Below are 22,204 nucleotides of genomic sequence, written 5' to 3' on the forward strand. Positions count from 1 at the left end.
GGCCCAGAGCTCCAATGCTCGTCTAGAGGATTTGATTAGCACCAGAAAGGCTACCTTCCATGAGAGGTGTGACCAGGAGCATGTAGCAAGCAGTTCAAATGGAAGTCCATTTAACCTGGCCAGCACCAAGTTCAGGTTCCACTGACACATGGACGGCCTCCTGCTCCCCACTCTGAACCCCTTCCGAGCAAGTCCTCTCCTCCCGGCCTAACCACTGAGCAGCCATGCCATGAGATGTTGGGCCGCTAGGTTGGGGTGGAGGAGAAGACCCTGGTCCTGGGAGAGCAGGTCTGGGTGGGTTGGCAATGGCCAAGGCGGGGCGACTCCCAGGCTCGTGAGAGTCTCATACCAATGTTGCCTGGGCCATGCTGGAGTGATCAGGAGGACACAGGCCCTGTCTGTTTTTATCTTTTCCAAGACCTTGCCAATCAGTGGAATCAGGGGAAAAGGATAGAAAAGCTGACCCAACCAGGACAGAACGAAGGCATCGGAGATCATGCCCACGCGTAACCCTCCCCTGGAGCAGAAGCGGGGACACTGGTGGTTCTGCTGGGTCGCAAACAGGTCCACTTGAGGAGTGCCCCACATTTGGAAAATCCTGTGTTCCACCTCTGGGTGCAGTGACCATTCGTGCTGAGAGGAAAAGTCCCGGCTCAGCTGATCCGCCCAAGAGTTCCGGATGCCCAGTAAGTGGTGGGCTTCCAAGTAAATATCGTGAGCTATGCAAAAGTCCCACAGCCTGAGGGCTTCCTGGCGAGGGCTGAGGAGCGGACCCCACCTTGCCTGTTGATGTAGAACATTGAGGCCGTGTTGTCCGTGAGAACTCTGACCACTCTGCCTGTTAGGCGCGAGTGGAGGGCCACGCATGCCAGACAGACTGCCCTGAGCTTCTTGACATTTATGTGCAGGGCAAGGTCCTGTGTGGACCACAGACCTTGGGTCTGGAGGTTTTCCATATGGGCTCCCCAGCCCAGGTCCGATGCATCAGACACCAACTCCACAGTCAGGGGTCGGCCCCTGAATGGGACCCCTTGGAGCATATTCCACAGGGAGGACCACCAGCGTAGGGAGGCTATCACTGGTTCGGGCACAATGAGGACTTTGTCCATCCTGTCTCTGGACAGGGAGAATAACGAGGCCAACCAGAGCTGGAGGGGCTGCCTCCTGCATCTGACGTAACGAACCACATATGTGCATGCTGACATATGACTCAGGAGTTGGAGGCACACTCTGGCAGTCGTCACGGGGAATCTTGTGACTATGCTGATGAGCTCCCTTAGGGTTTCGAATCTGTCCAGTGGGAGGGAGGCTCTGGCTGACGTTGCATCCAGAATCACCCCAATGAACTCTATGAGCTGCACCAGTACCAATGTGGACTTGGTGTCGTTTACCAACAGCCCCAGTGTGGTGCACATGGATAGAAGGAGCATTACGTGATCCTGTACCTGTGACCTGGAGCTACCCCTGACCAGCCAGTCATCGAGGTAGGAAAAGATCTGGACACCCTGATGCCTGAGGTAGGCCGCTACCACAGACATACACTTTGTGAAGACTCTGGGAGCTGTGGATAGGCCAAATGGGAGGAGAGTGAACTGGTAGTGCCCCTGCCCAACCGTGAAGCGGAGAAAATGCCTGTGGCCCGTGAATATATGAATGTGGAAGTACGCATCCTATAGATCGAGGGCAGCATACCAGCCCCCGGGATCCAGGGAGGGGATGATGGAGCCCAGAGAGACCATGCAAAACTTGAGCTTTACCATGTACTGGTTCAGGTCTCACAGGTCCAAGATGGCCCTGAGCCCCCCGTAGCCTTCGGGATAAGGAAATAGCGAGAGTAGTACCCCTTGTATCTGAACTCTGCCAGCACCACCTCCACCACCCCTAAGTGAAGGAGCCGCCGCACCTCCTACTCAAGTAAGCTCTCGTGAGAGGGGTCATTAAAGAGCGACGGGGAGGGAGGTTTGGTGAGTGGAGAAGAAAGAAACTGGAGGGTATAGCCCCAGGAGATGGTGTTGAGGACCCATCGGTCCGAGGTCAGCTGTGACCACTCCAGGAGGAAACTACATATCCGGTTGGAGAAGGGAAGGTCGGGTGGATCCCTGGTACAAACTGGTAAGTTGCCCCCGGGGATCCCATCAAAACTGGCGCTTACCCGCCTGTTTGCCCTTAAGAGGGCCCAGGCTCGGGCACAGGCCAGGATTGCATCTGCGGGTGCTTTTTATCATCCCTTGACTTTTTATAAGGGGGCTCATATCTGGAGTGGGTGGCCTGTCTGGGAGCCTGCTGCGGTTCAAACTTGGTCCTGGCCAGGGCCAGAACATAGAGGCCGAGGGTCTTTAATGTTGTGCGGGAGTCCTTCAGACCATGTAACTTCACGTCTATTTGTTCCGCAAACAGGGCCTTGCCATCAAAGGGAAGGTCCTGTAAGGAGTTCTGTGCGTCGCTGAACAACCCAGACAGCAGGAGCCATGATGCTCTCCTCATGGATACCACAGAGGCCATAGGTCTTGCAGCCATATCTGCAGCATCTGAGGCTGCCTGCAGGGCCACCGAGGTGGCAGTCGTGCCTTCCTCAACCAGAGCCTTGAACTCCTTATCACGCTCCTGGAGGGAATCTGCAAATTTGGGCATCGAGCCCCACAAATTGAAGTCATATCTAACCAGCAGGGCTTGGTTGTTCACCACCCTCAGTTGGAAGCTCGAAGATGAATAAACCTTTCTACCAAATAGATTTAGTCTCCTCGAGTCCTTATTTTTAGAAGTAGAAGCGGGTTGACCTTGATGCTCCCTATGGTTGACCGACTCAACCACTAGAGAGTTGGAGGCGGGGTGGGTATACAGGTATTCATGCCCCTTGGCGGGCACAAAATAATTCCATTCTGCCCTCTTAGAGATCCTTCCTAGGCAGTCATTTCCCTTTTGTATGTGTGTAACTGATTGTTCCTTCCTAAGTGGAATACTTTATATTTGTCCTTTATTGAATTTCATCCTATTTACTTCAGACCATTTCTCCAGTTTGTCCAGATCATTTTGAATTATAATCCTATCCTCCAAAGCACTTGCAATCCATCCCAGCTTGGTATCGTCTGCAAACTTTATAAGTGTACTCTCTATGCCATTATCTAAATCACTGATGAAGATATTGAACAGAACCAGAACCAGAACTGATCCCTGTGGGCTTCCACTCATTATGCCCTTCCAGAATGACTGTGAACCACTGATAATTACTGTCTGGGAACTAGACAGTACTAGTTATGCTCCAGATACACAGATATTACACAGATATAATCACACACACATAAGTGGTAGCTATTACACTAATCAATAATGATTTTTTTTAAATGTAGTTGAATATTTCATATAATATTCTGGCCTAAAGTGACAGTAGCCCTGGCAGAAGGCCCAGAATAATTGTACCTTCTTTGTGCTTCCCCAACCCAAGGACCAAAAATCACCGCCAATAGGCAGGAAGAAAGTGAGGCCATACTCCTGATTCAAGTGAAACTCCTACAAAGAAATAAACCTCAGATAATCTTTTCCTCATGCCTCATTTAATATTATTGATAACACAACCCTGCATTCAGAACTGGAACTAAACCTTAAATCTACTTCCCTAAAGTAGGAGTTTCAAGATATTTAAGTCAGCTTTATTGACATTCACCTATGATTTGGAATACGTTATACACAAACTATACATGGATTCTCTAAATTTTTCTAATTAAAGTTCCAAAACGTGAGTGGAAATGGTTTCATTCTTCATCACCTTATAATGCATTGATTGGTTGTTATTCTTACTGTCATTAGGTTAATTTTCTTGCCTGTTTTATGTATACATTTACAAAAATCTAAGCAAATTATTTTTAAGCAATGCAGTTTCAATGCAAAAGAAAAATGACAATTTGTTCCTAAACAAGCCCATCTATTTCTATAGGGTTATACTAACACTGATAACATGAAAATTGTCTTCCAAGTTAAATATACATTTTTTCCTCAACATGTGTTTTAAAATCAAAGCTGAGATTCACACATTATTACAAATAATGTAAAAAAATTCTGATAATTTGAATTTTTTAAAAAAATCTGTGAATTTAATTGTACACAATGTCTCATACAAAAACAACAGAGCTCAGTTACAAATTAGAAATAGTCTTTACTTGGAAAAATGGTATTGTAATTCAGAAATCAGGATAATGGATATGCCACATACAAAGGCTATGCTAACCTTAGTTTCTGTGTTGATAATTACTAAGCAGCCGTTGATTCTACTGGTGGAGTGCATGTTCAGCTATCCATTAACAGAACTGACATTTAACCTTAATATAAGAAAGAGTAAAGCTGTTAATTAGGTTGGCAAGCAATCCAAAAATGCAAAGAGAAATAAATTCATGTTCCCAGGCATAGATCACAGTATCTGCTGCCAAGTTTACCTGGCAATTCAGTGCGTAATCAATGATTAATTCTATGAATCACCTACCTGCCAAACCAAGTGTTCCTTTATGATGGCTGTAGCTGATAGACAGATGCTCAGCACAATGGTGTGGGATGAAGAGGTCAAGACGCTGGCAATTATAGCATCTCTCATGTTGAAGGGCAGCATGGTATATACCACAAATATAATGAACAAGAAAAATGATACCTGTGTGGAAGAGTAGGAAAAAAAGAAAACCTGTCAAATTCACTTTGGAATAAATAGAAGTTACCAGTCAACATTAAACTACCTGAACTACAATTCAACTGTAAACTATAAAATTTCTTTATAATTCAACTTACGTTAACATATAGAGGAAATTTAAAATGGTCACGAAGGTGCCATAGACAAAAGTACTGAATTCTATTTGGTTTAAAAATTGCAGTTTCAGAATTTTTCCCATATTTGTTTTACAAAAACATTCAGATTTGTCATTATAAAACAAAATAATAGTTTCATAGCATCATTCCCACAACTGAAGGGGGATTTTCTTGGAAAGAGAAGCTACTTACCTTACAGCAAGTAGAGTTTTTGAGATGCGTGGTTCCTATCTGTATTCCATTGTGGGTACAAATACACTCTATGCACCTGATACTAGAAGATTCTTGCTTGCAGTGTCTGTTGGTCTGCATTTCCTCCCCTCTCCTCCTCATGCTCTGAACGAAAGGTATAAAAGGTGGCGTGGACCAACCACCTTTCCCGTTCCTTCTCTACCATAAATTAAGGAAAGAATCTGAAGCAGAGGGGAAGGAGGGCAGGTAGTGGAATACAGATAGGGACAGATAGGGATCTTGAAGAAATTCAATTACTTTAAGGTAAGTAATTTCTCTTTCGTCTTTGAGTGCTGATCCCTATGTGTATTCTATTTCACTGTGTTGAGTCACTGTGGGCGACTGTCATACAGGCAATGAGAAGGGCGCGAGGATCTGGGCAGCAAAGATGATTGGAGGACTGACACACCAAAGAATGTATTAGTTATGGAGGCTTGCACTATGGCGTAATGTGTCATGAAGGTACAAACAGAATTCTATGTTGCTGCTTTATTTCTTGGGGTGAGGCTACTAAAGCTGCTTGCACTCTAGTAAAGTGGGCTCTTGCTCTATGCGGGAGAGGAATATGCACCAACTGATCAGAAAGATACAGCCTGAAATGCTCTTGAAGACTTTCTGAGAGGAGATCAATTGACCTCTCAATCGCTCCACTAGGGAAACAAATAGTCTAGGTAACTTAGTGATTGATTTTGTTCTTTGCATTAATATTTGTCACACACACACATGGAATGGAGTCTCTTATCTTCAGTGCTGGCAGGAGGCTTTGGAAAAATATAGGTAACTGTATTGTCTGATTTATGGGCAAGTCTCAGATTACTTTAGTGGTGAATTTTGGGTGTAATCTCAATGAGACTTCATCCTTATGGAATACTGTATACAGTGGATCATCTAGAAGGGTTCCAAGTTCTCCCACCCTTCTAGCAGGAATGATGGCCACTCGGAAGGCAAGCTTTATCAATAAGTGAGACATTGAGCACCCAGCTAATAGTTCAAACAGTGGTTTAGTTAAGGCTGAGAGTACCCAGTTAAAAGCGCAGATTGCAATCAGAATGGTTTTTGGAGTAAAGATTCTAACCAAACCTTTAAGAAAATGTACTGCCACAGGATGGGTAAAAATGGAATGCACAACAACTGAAGGATGGCAGGTGCTGATCACTGCCAAGTGAACTCGCAATGAGCTAAGGGAAAGGCCCGCAGGAGACAATCCAGTGCCTGATTCCTCTGGGGACATGTGACAGCGCTGGGCCCAAATAGAGAATATCTTCCACTTGGCTAAGCAGGATTTCCTGCTGGATTCTTTCCTACTGTTAAGGATGGCTTGAATGGCTTCTGAAAATGTCTGTCATGTGTTTGACACCAACCCAACACCATGCCATGAGATGGAGAGAGTCCGTATTGGGATGTCTGATCTTGCCTTTGTCCTGGGTCAAAAGATCCAGAAAGGACTGGATGCTGGTAGGTGGACAGGTTGACATGTGAAGAAGGCTGGGAAATCACAACTGCCAGGGCCATCAGGGAGTGAAGAGAATGATTGTCACTCCATCCAGTGCTGCAACATTTTTTATAGTGGGGGTGCTGAAAGTCAGATAATGAAACTGTAAACCATGTGTGTTCAAAAGCAATGTGAAAAAGCACAATTCCTGCTCACACCACACGGGTGCAGCACAGCTCCCGAATTCTCAAGAATTGCAAAATAATTCTGGCTTCATTCTGACAGCACCAGCAAACTTTTCACAGTAAAACCTGCGGGTGTTGCAGCACCCCCTGCAACCGTGTCTATGACTCCATCCTGTTCGATATTTCAGGGAACTCGGGGTAAGAGTGGAATGGGGGAAAAGTGTATCTTAAATGACCCACCCATAAGTCTAAATGGGCACCAGGAGTCCTGACCCTGAGCCCCTCTGGAGAAGTAAATTTTGCATTGCATGAGATGTGAAGAGGTCCCAATATGGGGTTCCCCAGTAAGTGAATATATTGTTCACCATGGAATCATGCAGCTTCCATTCGTGGTTGATAGAGAAATGTCTGTAGAGGCTATCTGCTACTGAATTGTGCATGCCTGATTGGTGTACTGCTGATAGGGTAATCTGGTGCCAAATGCACCAATTCCACAGGCTGACCACTGACTATAACAGTTGCCATTGAGCTTGATGCTGTATCTGCTGCATCAACTGCAGCCTGTAGTGACGATCTATTCATCAACTTGCCTTCACTGATAAGGGCCTGAAATTATGCCCTATCCTCTTGAGGGAGTTTATCCTTAAATTCTGAGAACTTCAAGTAATTCATGAAATTCTACTCTGATAGCACGACTTGGTAGTTGGATATTCTGAATTGGAGGCTGACATCAAAACCTTACTTCCCAGAATGTCCAAACATTTGGCCTCCTCATCTGCAGGATTAGCTCTTGGGTGCTGTTGCCTACTCCTTTCTTTGACCACTTGGGCCACCACAGCAGGATGGGTAAACAAAAACTGCACACTTGGATGGAATGAAGTCCCTCTTTTCCACCCTTTTAGAAGTAGGCATCTGTTGCTGGAGTATGCCATGCAGTTCTAGAATGGCCTCTTTTATAAGAAGTGCTACTCTTATAGGTCTCAAGATTTATAAAATATCCAAGAGCTTGTGATGAGAGTCCTGAGCTTCTATATGGATTTGGGAGTCTGCCACTCCTTGACAGCTCTTGAAACTGCCTATGGTCATCTGGGGAGAGGACGAGGCAGGAGAAACTGCCTCATCCAGGGATAAGGATGATATTCCTGTCAGTGTCAGCAGTACCACTGGATCAGGCTCCTCTTCCTCCTCTTCAATGGATTCTGGATGGAGATCTGGTTGGTCTAATAGGGTAGAATCATAGATTTGTAGGACTGGAAGGGACCTTGAGAGGTCTTCTAGTCCAGTTGCGTGCACTCGCTTAGCACTCAAGGCAGGACTAAGTATTATCTAGACCATCCCTGACAGGAGTTTGTCTAACCTACTCTTAAAAATCTCTAATGATGGAGATCCCAAAACCTCCCTAGATAATTTATTCCAGTCCTTTACTACCCTGACAGTTAGGAAGTTTTTCCTAATGTCCAGCCTAAACCTCCCTTGCTGCAATTTAAGCCCATTGCTTCATGTCCTATCCTCAGAGGTTATCAAGAACAATTTTTCACCCTCTTCCTTGTAACAACCTTTTACGTACTTGTAAACTGTTATCATATCCCCTCTCAGTCTTCTCTTCTCCAGACTAAACAAACCCAATTTCTTCAATTTTTCCTCATAGCTGACGTTTTCTATTTTTGTTGCTGTTCTCTGGACTTCCTCCAAATTGTACACATCTTTCCTGAACTGTGGCACCCAGACCTGGACACAATACTCCAGCTGAGGCCTAATCAGTGTGGAATAGAGCAGAAGAATCACTTTTCGTGTCTTGCTTGCAACATGCCTGCTAATACATCCCAGAACGATGTTTGGGGTTTTTTTTGCAACAGTGTTACACTGTTGACATATTTAGTTTGTAATCCACTAAGACCCCCAGATCCCTTTCTGCAGTACTCCTTCCTAGGCAGTTATTTCCTCTTTTGTATATGTGCAATTGATTGTTCCTTCTTACGTGGAGTACTTTGCATTTGTCCTTATTGTATTTCATCTTAGAAAGGTGATGAGACTCCAGGTAGGATTGCAGAGATTCAATCACCATGGTCCCCAGTAAGAGCAGCTCGAGGGTCAAAGGTAGGTTGTGGCAGTCCCAAGCATTGGGTACTAGTGGTCCTCTGGAGGGTGTCCAGACATGTGAGGTGGGGCCCAGGAGATTCTCGATCCTCTGTCTGGGCTGCCCTCTCTACGTGGAGGAGCTGTTAGACTATCGGATCTATGTCTATGGGTGGTGTCACTGGTACCACTGAAGTTGGCATATAGCAACTAGTAGACGGATTGGGAGATAGATTTCTCCCTTTCATAGTCCCTGTGGACCATTTGTGTCAGAACCTCTCTCATGAGGACAGGTTATTATAGAAAGGGATATTGTGAATCCAACTGCATGAAAATATCCTCTCTCCCACTCTTGGGAGATGCAGACTCTCTTCTTCATATACCATCAGAGCCGGTAAGAGGAGGCTTTCAGAGATTGGTGCTTCTTTATGAGAGTGTGGTGGTATTGTCGGTGTCTATGGCTCTCTACGTCTATCTATTGATCAGTACTGATAGTTCTCTTGGTTCCTGGTGTTGAGTGCTGGCTACTGATGGAGTTGGTCTTGCTCCAGATGTCAGGGCCGGCACTAGGTACTTCTGGTCTTATGAGCCTGTTCGTTGCACCCAGGAGTCTTAGGGAAACCTACATCTCTTGAACCAGAACATGAGGGATCACCCATTTTGGACAGAGACAGGGAAGAAGCCATCCTTTTGGAAGTGGAGTTAGGTGGGAACTTACCCCAAGGTTTCTGAGAGCATTTTCTAGTCTCCTGCTGAGCCTGAGGAGTTGAGTCCTTGGCTCTCCTTTTGCCCACCTGAATCAGACGTTGCACTGCTAGGAGTTGCACTTCTCAATGTTTCTGCCCAGTGGTCCTGGTGGTCTGCCTGGCCAGGATCAGATTGGGCCTCATTGCACACTCTGTAAGATATTTCCTACATCTGAATTCCTGCTTGCCAGAGTCATCCAGGAAAGGAGCAGCACATGCAGCACCTTAGTGGAGAGAGAACTTTTCAAAGGAAGTAAAGGCACAGCTGGAGGTCACTGCTGACCAGAAACGAGCAGGGGCAGAAGATACAGTTCTTAAAGCCCAGAATCCTGGGCATAATCTGAGTCCTGTACTAGGAATGGGGGTTTCCTGCAATGGGAAGGGATGTCCCCAAATTCTAATAACTAATTCTAGACTGACTAAGACTAAATCTAACTAAAAAAGTCTTATTTACAGTATTTAAGGTTTAAAGTCAGAGAATGAAGTCCATGGAAATTGAAGGGTCTGTCACAGACCATGTCATGGTAAAAAGCATCTGAAGACATGGTCAATCTATCCTGCCCTGTGTACTTTCCTTCAGAACACATGAAGAAGAAGGGTGCAGACCAACAGACACTGATAGCAAGAATCTTCTAATCTCAGGCACACAAAGCACATGCATGCCAACAGTGGAATACGCATAAGGACCAGCACTCAAAGAAGAACTGAGGATTTCAGACATCAGGGCTGGTGATATTTTCAGAAAGCATCTATCTATCTATCTATCTATCTATCTATCTATCTATCTATCTATCTATCTATCTATCGCCAGACACACACACACACAGTAGCTGCACTAATAAGCAGAAGGTACTATGTTAAAGAAAAAAATATGCACATTTCAATTTCTGATAAAATTAACATAATACAAATTTTGGTAAACTGAAAAATATCCCAACAGAAATGAATATATGAGGGCAGATTTGGCCCAGAAGTCTTTCCGTATATAATTAGTCAAAACTCTGACTTTGTGTATGCAGGGATAATGCCTATAAAGTCAATGGAATTGTCTATAAAGTTTATTTGGAGTCCCTGCAATGGTTGCCTCTCAGTCCATAGTACAGAGAGCAGCCTATCAAATGTCTAAAAGGATTTAGGTGCAACACAACTCTCGCAGTGACATCCTGCTGTGTGGTCAGTCAACACTGTATACTACATGCTCACTATACCACTAATATGGATTCCTCCAGACCATGGTTGTGGGGAAAGGTGCTCCACTGATGACTATGTTCTAATCTTTCTGCAAATAGAGGACTTCAATTATTAGAGATGTCTATCCAGCAGCTTTTTTGAACATTAGGGGCCTGACCCTGATGCCATTGAGGTCAATGGCAAAACTTCTTAAATTAATTTTATAGATATATAATAATTATACATACACATTCATATGTGTACATGGGGGTGGGGGGGGAGGCACTTCCAAACTAGAGCTGAGCTGAAAAGGAAAGAAAGGAGGTATATTATGCAAGTGGCAATGACTGGAAACATTATGCCCATAGAGGTCAGGAGCAGATGTCTCCAGGAGCATTGAGACATTTTTCCGACACGTTTATAAACTGCGTAGCATGATCTCCCACCTAGCACAGCCTTCCAGATACAGCTACTTCTGTGTATGGGAAGCAGGATCATGGCCACACTCTCATGCCACCAAGATATAACCTTGTGTTCCACTGACCATTCTTGTCAGAACTCACAACTAGGGTTGCCAAACTTTCTAACTGCACATAACCAAACACCTTAGTCCCGTCCCTTCCCAGAGGCCCCGGTCACCCTACACAACAATTCCTGACTCTGAGTGAATGTCTCTCTGCAGAAGCACTAGTGGTGGAGGAGAGCATTTGGGCTTCTTGATTCTTTTCTCCCTCAGAACAACCATAATTTGGCCAACACTATATACTGCATAACATTATTCTTTTGGTTTTATGTGCACTGTGATGGAAATAATCTAGTAGAAATAAAATTGATTTTTTTTAAAACAAAAACTCACAAACCACAACAGCTCTCAACATTTTGCTCTTCCCTCCTCCTTCCTCCCCTAAGTTCCCTTTTGTATACTCAAATTTGCATTGCATTTGCTCATTCCTGCCTATACAATCAGCCTTGGATACAAGAAGTGGATCTCAAGAGCAGTAGCAGAACCATAAATATTACATTTAAATGCTGTCATCACAGACAGTCATTAGAATATGTTTGACTTCCCCGTTCCACTCAAGAAGTCAGATCTATGCATTTCTTTTTGACGTTACAAACAAACCACACATAACGCATTAGAAATGTACAGTAGCAGTGCTTGACTTGAAATGCAAGGCAAAGAACACTTGACAATATTTGTTTGTGCAGCTGACTAGTTCATTCAGACTATTTCCATTTTCAATGGTTTCTCCTAGCGATGATTTTTTTTGTTAAGATAGTGTTTGAGGCTTAATGGGCTTCATTCAGCAGCTGTTTGACTAGATGGTGATCTTGAAAACTAGGTCAAAGAAAGCTGCTACAAAATAGAAGAGTATAGTGATGGCTGGAAGTATTTGTGACAGTACACTGACAAAGTAAGTAATGCATCAGTTTGAAATTTTTCAAGGGAGTTGTAATTTCCATAGCAGAATTTAAAACCTACCAACAGTGATTTCTTTTGTTAGTGCAGTTGATTAACATACTTTTTTTTCCTCCTCTTCCTCCCTTGTTTTGGTTCATTTTTCTTATACAAATAAGTTCCAACTGAGTTGAAAAAAAATCAAGAGAAGCTTTGAACAGCCTTATAATCAAGATACAACTCAAAATATCTGGGGGCTCAGTCATCCTACACTTTGTACACTGTATGGACAGGAATAACTAAGATGCAGGAGAGGTAAGTATGCAAGCTTCAAAAAAAATGATAAAAAGATCTGTCATGCTCACTCTGAACAGGAGGGTTTGGAGAGGTGAAATCTCACTCCACCTCCAGGGCCAAGGTAAGCTGCTGCAAAGTGACTATTACCTGTGTTATTGTTACCTTTGCTGACTCTCCACAAATATCAGTAGGTTGGAATAATCACTGCAGTCTCTCCCTGCTAGTCAGGGCTGGCTCCACAGTTTTTGCTGCCCCAAGCAGTGAAAAAAACTGCCACCGTGGATGGCAAAAGGAAGAAGCTGCTGCCGATTCGCCGCCGTGGCCAGCAAATGGGAGAAGCTGCCATCGAATTGCCGCCGTGGCCGGAGAAATTGCCGCCCCTTTCTAACTGCTGCCCCAAGTGCCTGCATGGAACGCTGGTGCCTGGAGCCGGCCCTGCTGCTAGTTGTAGGGCCAGTGGATCTCTTAACCTAACCTATTCCACCTCCATCTCCTCCTCTTCATCAGTAGCCATAGTGAGGTTTAAATGGTGCACAGGGCTTTGCCCTGGTTCTCCATGCCAGGGTGAATTTCACCATCTGTTCATAGTGCTGGATAATCAGCACAATTCAATTGCTGTTCAATTGCTGTTCAAAATCTCAGAAAAGAGGCATATCAAAGGAAAAAAAGGATGCAGATAAGGGAAACATGACACTGCTATGTTTCTCTGTTCCAGAGTGCCCCAAGCAGATGTATGTTACACTGATCTGCAGACCAGCATCTCTATGATACAAGAGTGATTCCATGAAGGATGGTGTGCCCATCCAGAAACAGCAGTAGCAGTGACAGTAGAAAGAATGAAAAACCCAGAAAAGAAATGGCTCCTAACCTAGGAGAACAGCTAGGGAGAAAAGGTAAGGCTGACGAAGCCTGTTATTTTTATAACAAATCTCAAGTGATAAGTGGAACAGGCTCTACAAGTCAGCACTGCATTACTAAAATACAATTTCTTTCTTTCAAAGCATGCTGAGTAACAGACTTGAGCAACTCTAGTTTTGGTTCAAGCCTCACTTCAGTTTTAACATTTGTGAAATATTTTATCTTCTAATCTGCCACAAACTGATATTTTCAGGTTTTTTGCGAAATGAATATTATTTAGAGTTTAGTGGTCCCAAGTGAGAGAGTCTAAATAAAATAGGCAATAAAAAGGGCGAGAGAAGGAAGTCTCACTATCACCATTTTACTGAAGGGAAGATGGAGGCACAGAGATTAAGTGACTTGCTTACAGTCACGTAAGAAGTCTGCAGCAGAGACAGGAATTCAACCCAAATTCCCCTCTTCCCATCTCTTAACCATAAGGCCATAATTCATCTTTTTCTTTTGTTTTTATTTTTATGAACACTGAAAAAAGCAAACAAAGTTGACAGAATTTGCCGCTCACATCAATTTTACATTGCCTGCCCCATTGAAAGGGGAAGGATATTGCAGGATATATTGCTTTTTTACACCAAAAGCCAATTAAGAAAAAGAGACGCTAGATGTGCTTCTTACATCAATTACATTCCAACAATGACCCATGGCTTCTCTAGCTGGATGCCGTTTTTAAACTATTGGTAAATGGTTAATCATAACTAGTCTGGAATTATGTAAAAGTCACTCAACGTAAAAAGTTACTGTCATCAGAGTTTCCCTCAGAGCTGTTTTCACTAAAGAGAGTGACATCCCAGCCCTGAAGCAGTCATGCAGATCCAAGTACACTGTTAGTGTGAACAAGGAGAAAGCGTTGCTCTGGACAGATGGTTGTAATGAGGCATAAGCCAATAAAACATTTGTAGTTAAATGGGACCATATTTTACTTGTAAATATAGTGACAGAAACATTTCATTAGGAAAATAATAATAGCTTTATGCTGTGTCCCCTAGAAACACCCTGTTGCCACCTGCAAATATACACACTAGTCGGCCAATTTATTAAAGGATAATTCTCAAAGTATTTATCAAGATCCAGCTTTTTTTTACTGTAGAAGGAAATGGAGTAGACATTTCACTGAAGAATAAAGAATTATCCTCTTAAAAGAGAGATATTTGATTACAGCTATTGGTTTCAAAGGAAAGAAAAGGTATCTATATACAAAAACAGAGCAAAATAAAATAAAATTATACACACAAAATGTATTTAAGAAGTTTATTCCATTTTTGTTAATGTCTATAGAGCTTACAAAATTGTTTATACATATTTAATAATATGTTTGTTTTTAGGTTTAGGGAGGGTTTAGGGAAGTTGTATTCTCTATTCGGACACAAACAGTTAATGTTGCAACTGCTGGTTTCAGAGTAACAGCCGTGTTAGTCTGTATTCGCAAAAAGAAAAGGAGTACTTGTGGCACCTTAGAGACTAACCAATTTCCTTGTGCCCTTCCTGAATGTGTGAGTTTAAGTCCTCAAACATCTAAAAACCAAGGTGCAAAATTAAGTTCATACTTCCCAAACAAGTTTCACTTCATGTTAGGATCACCTTCTGTTCTGAGTCACCAAATAGAAGAACCTATATGTAACCCATATAGGACAATAAAGGATAACAAATATGTGTACTTTAAGAATTTAGGTGTATTCTTATCACTTGGCTCGTTAGCGGTATAAAAGAAAGAAACAAAATCACTGCCTGCCAGTGTAAGGTCCTTCTCTTACTGTGACAGTCTGAGGCCCTGTTCTTAGGCTAAGGCCTTTGGCTAAGCAGCAGAGGCAGCCATAAGCTAGGAAGCGAACAGTCACATCCTCACATTCCAAACTAGTCACATTGAAATAAGGTGCTATTGGGCTGTCAGGCATTATCAGGACAGGATTGTATTCCTATCACCTCCAGAAAAAGGGAAGTGCCTAGAAAATGTAAAAGGAAACTTAGTTTGATAGCATCCTGTCTGGCAAGAACTCACTTATCAATAGCTGGGATGTGAAATCCTCACTTCTGTATTGTTTTGTCATTATAGTTCCCACTTTGCTATTGTTTGTCTGTATTATCTCTGTCTGGTTCTGTGATTGTTTCTGTCTGCTGTATAATTAATTTTGCTGGGTGTAATCTAATTATTGTGGTGGGATATAATTGGTTAGCTAATCATGTTACAATATGTTAGGATTGGTTAGTTAAATTTCAGTAGAATGATTGGTTAAGGTATAGCTAAGAATATTACTATATAAATTAGGGGCAAACAGGAAGTAAGTTGGGATTCGAAAATAAGGAAAAAGGAACTTGTATTTAAGCTTGCTGGAAGTTTACCCCAATAAACATCGAATTGTTTGCACCTTTGGACTTCGGGTATTGTTGCTCTCTGTTCATGCAAGAAGGACCAGGGAAGTGGGAGAGTGAAGGAATAAGCTCTCTAACACAGTACAGTGGCCTACCTGATTTTCAGCAAGCAGGCAAGTTAGCTCCTTGTATACAGGGAGGAAAATGGGAAAGACTGGGGACTAAAAGGTCCAAAAAGACTTTTAAATGTTATAGAGCATTCCATAAAACCATCTACCACTCAAAAGGGGGTTGGGGGATGGACAAGAAAAGGCCTTTAAGATGGGGAGCACTATTCTCAGATATTACAGGGCTGGGTGTAGCCCAAAGTGAGGTTTTGGTTTATGTAAAACTATTAGTTATCTATCTAGCTGTAGCCAATACATCAGGGGTGACCTGTCTATATAGGCGAATGAGGTGGTCACCTAGGGTGCCAAGTTAAATGGGGCATCAAATTCAAGGACAAAAATCAAATTAAAAAAAATGAAAAAGATGAAAAAAATACAAATAAAATCACAAAGATGTCATTATTTTAATTCCCTTGAGCGTACAGAGGGAATATGAATGATAATTTCTCTACATTTCTGAGAATTTATTAATATGTCAAATCTTTTATTTACTGCAAAAATAAATAATATTTTAGCAAATTTTTTTTTCAATTTGGGACATAGGGTCAAGATAAGCCACTCCACAATTTTGATGAGCAATAACCCAGCCACAATGAAACACATCCGCCAGCAGCAAGAGCTGCAATGCTAATGACACCTAACTTGAATATACATCAAGGTCGCATAGCCGGAAATTCATGTAGAGCGGAGATATCGCAAGTTCATACATATCAAACGGTCATTTTAACACACGTCGCAGGTAGATGGTTAAGAATCGAGTGAATATTGTGGAAAATTGTGTTTCTTGTTGCCAAAGAATAAAGAATAATATCTTTCAACATGATAAATCCAAAATGCGTATCTTTAAGCATTATTAAACCTTAGCGTTATTATCAGGCTGTGTAATTATGAACTTTTCTTTGTTGTGACTGGTTCACATGTAATAAATAAGGTCCATAAAAGAAAAGTAACAGCGTTAATGCTTAATAGACTATGAAAGTGATGACATCACACTCCAAGCAGCTAACCGTGAGGAAGGGGATTACTTTCCAAACAACCGGTGTCGGGTTAGAACGTCCAAAAAGGTCATTTTGTTTCCTTGTAAATAGATTCATAGATTCATAGATATTTAGGCCAGAAGGGACCATTATGATCATCTAGTCTGACCTCCTGCACAATGCAGGCCACAGAATTTCACCCACCACTCCTAAAAAAGACCTCACATCTATATCTGTGCTATTGAAGTCCTCAAATTGTAGTTTGAAGACCTCAAGGAGCAGAGAATCCTCCAGCAAGTGACCCGTGCCCCATGCTACAGAGGAAGGCGAAAAACCTCCAGGGCCTTCCAATCTGCCCTGGAGGAAAATTCCTTCCCGACCCCAAATATGGCGATCAGCTAAACCCTGAGCATATGGGCAAGATTCATCAGCCAGATACTACAGAAAATTCTTTCCCGGGTAACTTGGATCTTACCCCATCTAAAAACCCATCACAGGCCATTGGGCCTATTTACCATGAATATTTAATTACCAAAACCATGTTATCCCATCATACCATCTCCTCCATAAACTTATCGAGTTTAATCTTAAAGCAAGATAGATCTTTTGCCCCCACTACTTCCCTTGGAAGGCTATTCCAAAACTTCACTCCTCTGATGGTTAGAAACCTTCGTCTAATTTCTAATCTAAATTTCCTAGTGGCCAGTTTATATCCATTTGTTCTTGTGTCCACATTGGTACTGAGTTTAAATAATTCCTCTCCCTCTCTGGTATTTATCCCTCTGATATATTTATAGAGAGCAATCATATCTCCCCTCAACCTTCTTTTAGTTAGGCTAAACAAGCCAAGCTCCCTGAGTCTCCTTTCATAAGACAAGTTTTCCATTCCTCGGATCATCCCAGTAGCCCTTCTCTGTACCTGTTCCAGTTTGAATTCATCCTTCTTAAACATGGGAGACCAGAACTGCACACAGTATTCCAGGTGAGGTCTCACCAGTGCCTTATATAATGGTACTAAAACCTCCTTATCCCTACTGGAAATACCTCTCCTGATGCATCCCAAGATGACATTAGCTTTTTTCACAGCCATATCACATTGGCAGCTCATAGTCATCCTATGATCAACCAATACTCCAAGGTCCTTTTCCTCCTCCGTTACTTCTAGTTGATGCGTCCCTAGCTTATAACTAAAATTCTTGTTATTAATCCCTAAATGCATGACCTTACACTTCTCACTATTAAATTTCATCCTATTCCTATTACTCCAGTTTACAAGGTCATCCAGATCCTCCTGTAGGGTATCCCTGTCCTTCTCTAAATTAGCAATACCTCCCAGCTTTGTATCATCTGCAAACTTTATTAGCACATTCCCACTTTTTGTGCCCAGGTCAGTAATAAAAAGATTAAATAAGATTGGTCCCAAAACTGATCCTTGAGGAACTCCACTGGTAACCTCCCTCCAACTTGACAGTTCACCTTTCAGTAGGACCCGTTGTAGTCTCCCCTTTAACCAATTCCCTATCCACCTTTCAATTTTCCTATTGATGCCCATCTTATCCAATTTAACTAATAATTCCCCATGTGGCACAGTATCAAACGCCTTACTAAAATCTAAGTAAATTAGATCCACTGCGTTTCCTTTATCTAAAAAATCTGTTACTCTCTCAAAGAAGGAGATCAGGTTGGTTTGGCACGATCTACCTTTTGTAAAACCATGTTGTATTTTGTCCCATTTACCATTGACTTCAATGTCCTTAACTACCTTCTCCTTCAAAATTTTTTCCAAGACCTTGCATACTACAGATGTCAAACTAACAGGCCTATAATTACTTGGATCACTTTTTTTCCCTTTCTTAAAAATAGGAACTATGTTAGCAATTCTCCAATCATACGGTACAACCCCTGAGTTTACAGATTCATTAAAAATTCTTGCTAATGGGCTTGCAATTTCTTGTGCCAATTCTTTTAATATTCTTGGATGAAGATTATCTGGGCCCCCCGATTTAGTCCCATTAAGCTGTTTGAGTTTCGCTTCTACCTCAGATATGGTGATGTCTACCTCCATATCCTCATTCCCATTTATCATGCTACCATTATCCCTAAGATCCTCTTTAGTCTTATTAAAGACTGAGGCAAAGTATTTGTTTAGATATTGGGCCATGCCTAGATTATCCTTGACCTCCACTCCATCCTCAGTTTTTAGCGGTCCCACTTCTTCTTTCTTTGTTTTCTTCCTATTTATATGACTATAGAACCTTTTACTATTGGTTTTAATTCCCTTTGTAAGGTCCAACTCTACTTGACTTTTAGCCTGTCTCACTTTATCCCTACATATTCTGACCTCAATAAGGTAGCTTTCCTTACTGTTCCCTCCCTTCTTCCACTCCCTATATGCTTTCTGCTTTTTCTTAATTACATCTCTGAGATGCTTGCTCATCCAGCTTGGTCTACAACTCCTGCCTATGAATTTTTTCCCCTTTCTTGGGATGCAGGCTTCCGATAGCTTCTGCAGCTTTAATTTAAAATAATCCCAGGCCTCCTCTACCTTTAAACCCATAAATTCTTCAGTCCAATCCACTTCCCTAACTAATTTCCTTAATTTTTGAAAGTCAGCCCTTTTGAAATCAAAAACCCTAGTTGCAGATTTATTTTTGTTAATCCTTCCATTCAGTTTGAACTGAATTAGCTCATGATCACTTGAGCCAAGATTATCCCCTACAACCATTTCCTCTATGAGGTCCTCATTACTCACCAAGACCAAATCTAAAATGGCATCCCCTCTAGTCGGTTCAGCAACTACTTGCTGAAGGAATCCATCAGCTATCGCATCTAGGAAAATCTGAGCCCTATTATTATTACTAGCACTCGTCCTCCAGTCTATATCTGGGAAGTTAAAGTCTCCCATGATCACACAGTTTCCATTAGTATTTACTTTATTAAAAACATTAAAAAGGGCTCTATCCATATCCAAATTAGATCCCGGCGGTCTATAGCACACCCCAAGCACTATCCCAGGGGAGGCTCTAATAGTTTTCTTCCCCAATTTAATTGTTGCCCAGACAGACTCGGTCATATCCATTTCATCGCTTCTTATTTCTTTACATTCTATCTCATCATTGATATACAGTGCTACTCCACCACCTTTACCTTTATTTCGGTCTTTCCTAAACAGCACATACCCTTCAATACCTGTAGCCCAGTCATGACTACTATTCCACCAGGTCTCTGTTATACCTATAATATCTGGTTTCACTTCCTGCACCAGTAACTCTAGTTCCTCCATTTTATTACCTAGGCTCCTTGCATTAGTGTACAAACATCTTAATTTTTGCTGTTTGGCCTCACTCACATTCTGTACCCTATTAGGCACGGTTATTTTACTACCAGTATAACCTATTAGACTTGTATCTACACTGCCCTTCCTCCTACCTACAGCTGTATCCACTCTTACTTCATTTTCTTTCCACTCTATGCTAAATTCTGGCGTGGAGATTACCTGGACATCTCCCAACCATCTCCCCCAAATTCCTAGTTTAAAGCTCTCTTAATCAGTTGTGCCAACCTCCATCCTAGAAGTCTATTTCCTTCCCTACTCAGATGAAGTCCATCCCGAGAGAACTGTCCTCTATCCATGAATGCCTCCCAATGACCATACATCCCAAAGCCCTCCTTATAGCACCACTGCCTAAGCCATCTATTGATAGTCATAATCTTGTCACACCTTTGTTGCCCTTCTCTAGGAACAGGCAGAATCCCACTAAAGATCACCTGAGCCTCAATTTCCTTAAGCGTCCTCCCCAACCTAGCATAGTCTCCCTTAATACTTTTCAGCGAGAATCTAGCCGTATCATTTGTTCCCACATGAAGGATAATTAGGGGATTCTTTCCCGCTCCCTTTAGAATCCTTTTCAACCTCAGGTCTACATCCCGTATCTTAGCACCTGGAAGACAGCACACCCTCCTATTTTCTGGATCAGCTCTGGTTACAGGCCTATCTATTCTTCTCAGTAAAGAGTCCCCAATCACATAGACCTGCCTTTTCCTAGTGACGGTGCTATTCTCCAGTCTATCCCCTGTTCCCGCTGGCTGCAAGTTCTTTCCATTCCCATTCTCCCTTGTAATCCTTTTTAACCCATCCTGTATCCTCCTGGGGCTCATATTTGGTGTAATCTCCATTAACTCTTCCCCTTTTCCTATAGGACTAACCGCTCTTCTCTTCTTCCTTGCCCTGTCACCTTCAGTGACTACCTGCTGAGCCCCTTCGTCATTTTCCAACTCTGCAAACCTATTCTGAAGCTCAATTTCTCCTTCACTAGCCCGTCTTTTCCTCTGCCTAGTTCTTTTAGTCACATGCTTCCACTGACCACTTTCCTCACCCAGTCTCCCCTCAGAATTCCCTAGTCCTGCTTCCATCTGCAAGTCTGAGCTTTTCCCTTCAGATACCTCATGTCTTTGCTCCATAATCTGCTCAAACCCCTTCCTAAACTCTACCAGACTTTCCACCTGCATCTCCAAACCTCTGATCTTTTCCTCCATCAGCTCTATCAGACGGCATTTCATGCAGACAAAACTCTTACCAAGTGCCCCCTCCAGGATGCTGTAACTAACTGTTTTAATACATAAGTGAGTGTCTGTTACTAATAATTGAACCTTTAAGCAGTGAAAAGACATGTTGGGATGGCTGCAATGTGGTTTAAATCGCCAGCCATGTGGTGGGTGTGTCAGCCATCCTTAATGCTATAATGCTTGCAGTCGGGAGCACAGTAGATAGCAATATTCAAATGCCTCATGGCAGAAAGAGGAAAAAGAAAACCCTCAGGAGCTGAGTATTATAAACAAAAGGCTGAGAAGGAAAAGGACCAAGCAAAACAGCAGGGATCCTTCCTGAAACATCTCCTCTTTAATGCAAATAAAGATGAAAGCAGTTCACAGCATCCAGAAGAAGGAATTTTACTTGGAGAGGGGGAGATTAGCTCACATCCACATGGAAGCAGTTTGGAACATCAAGATGAAGTTATATTACTTCAAGATGAGGGTAGCTCACATCCACAAAAAAGCACTTTGGAAACTCAAGATGATGGAAACTTACTTCTAGATGAAGGTAGCTCACAGCATCAGACTGATATGGAAGTGGAAAAAAAATATTCATCTTCAGAGATACATGCAGAAATTGAAATAAATGAAGTAGAAGGAAGAAAGGATGGCGAAGTTACAAACAAGTTACAGTATGGGGACCCAGCTTTATAGCCTAGATGTGATGACAGTGTGCGGCAAATTCTCATGGAACATGGACCCAAACAAGTTCATGAATTTCCCTTCCCTAAGGATAGAAATAAAAGAAAATTCTCTGCTCAGCATTACAAGAGGAAACTCATTAATGGGGAAGAAATTCATCGAAACTGGTTACAATATTCAGTGTTGAAGGACTCTGTGTTTTGCTTTTGCTGCAAGTTGTTTTGAAATCAAGCAACTGGTACATCACTTACTGAAAATAGTTCGAAGGCCTGGAAAAAC

The 22,204-nt window shown here is 42.4% G+C and overlaps 1 protein-coding gene across 4 annotated transcripts in view; it reads right to left on the reverse strand.

The window, feature by feature from the left end:
• The window catches only part of ADCY2 (adenylate cyclase 2), a 436,571-nt gene that overhangs the window by 331,836 nt on the left and 82,531 nt on the right, over positions 1-22,204 (reverse strand). For 3 of the 4 annotated variants that reach the window (XM_075125464.1, XM_075125465.1, XM_048839543.2), the window contains one exon: positions 4,475-4,636. The exons of the other annotated variant lie outside the window; for it this stretch is intronic. In XM_075125464.1, coding sequence (XP_074981565.1) covers positions 4,475-4,636 — 162 coding nt within the window. The remainder of the gene's footprint in view (positions 1-4,474; positions 4,637-22,204) is intronic. 4 annotated transcript variants of the gene reach the window in all.

This window comes from Caretta caretta, chromosome 2 (genome assembly GCF_965140235.1).
Source record: "Caretta caretta isolate rCarCar2 chromosome 2, rCarCar1.hap1, whole genome shotgun sequence".
Taxonomy (NCBI): Eukaryota; Metazoa; Chordata; order Testudines; family Cheloniidae; genus Caretta; species Caretta caretta.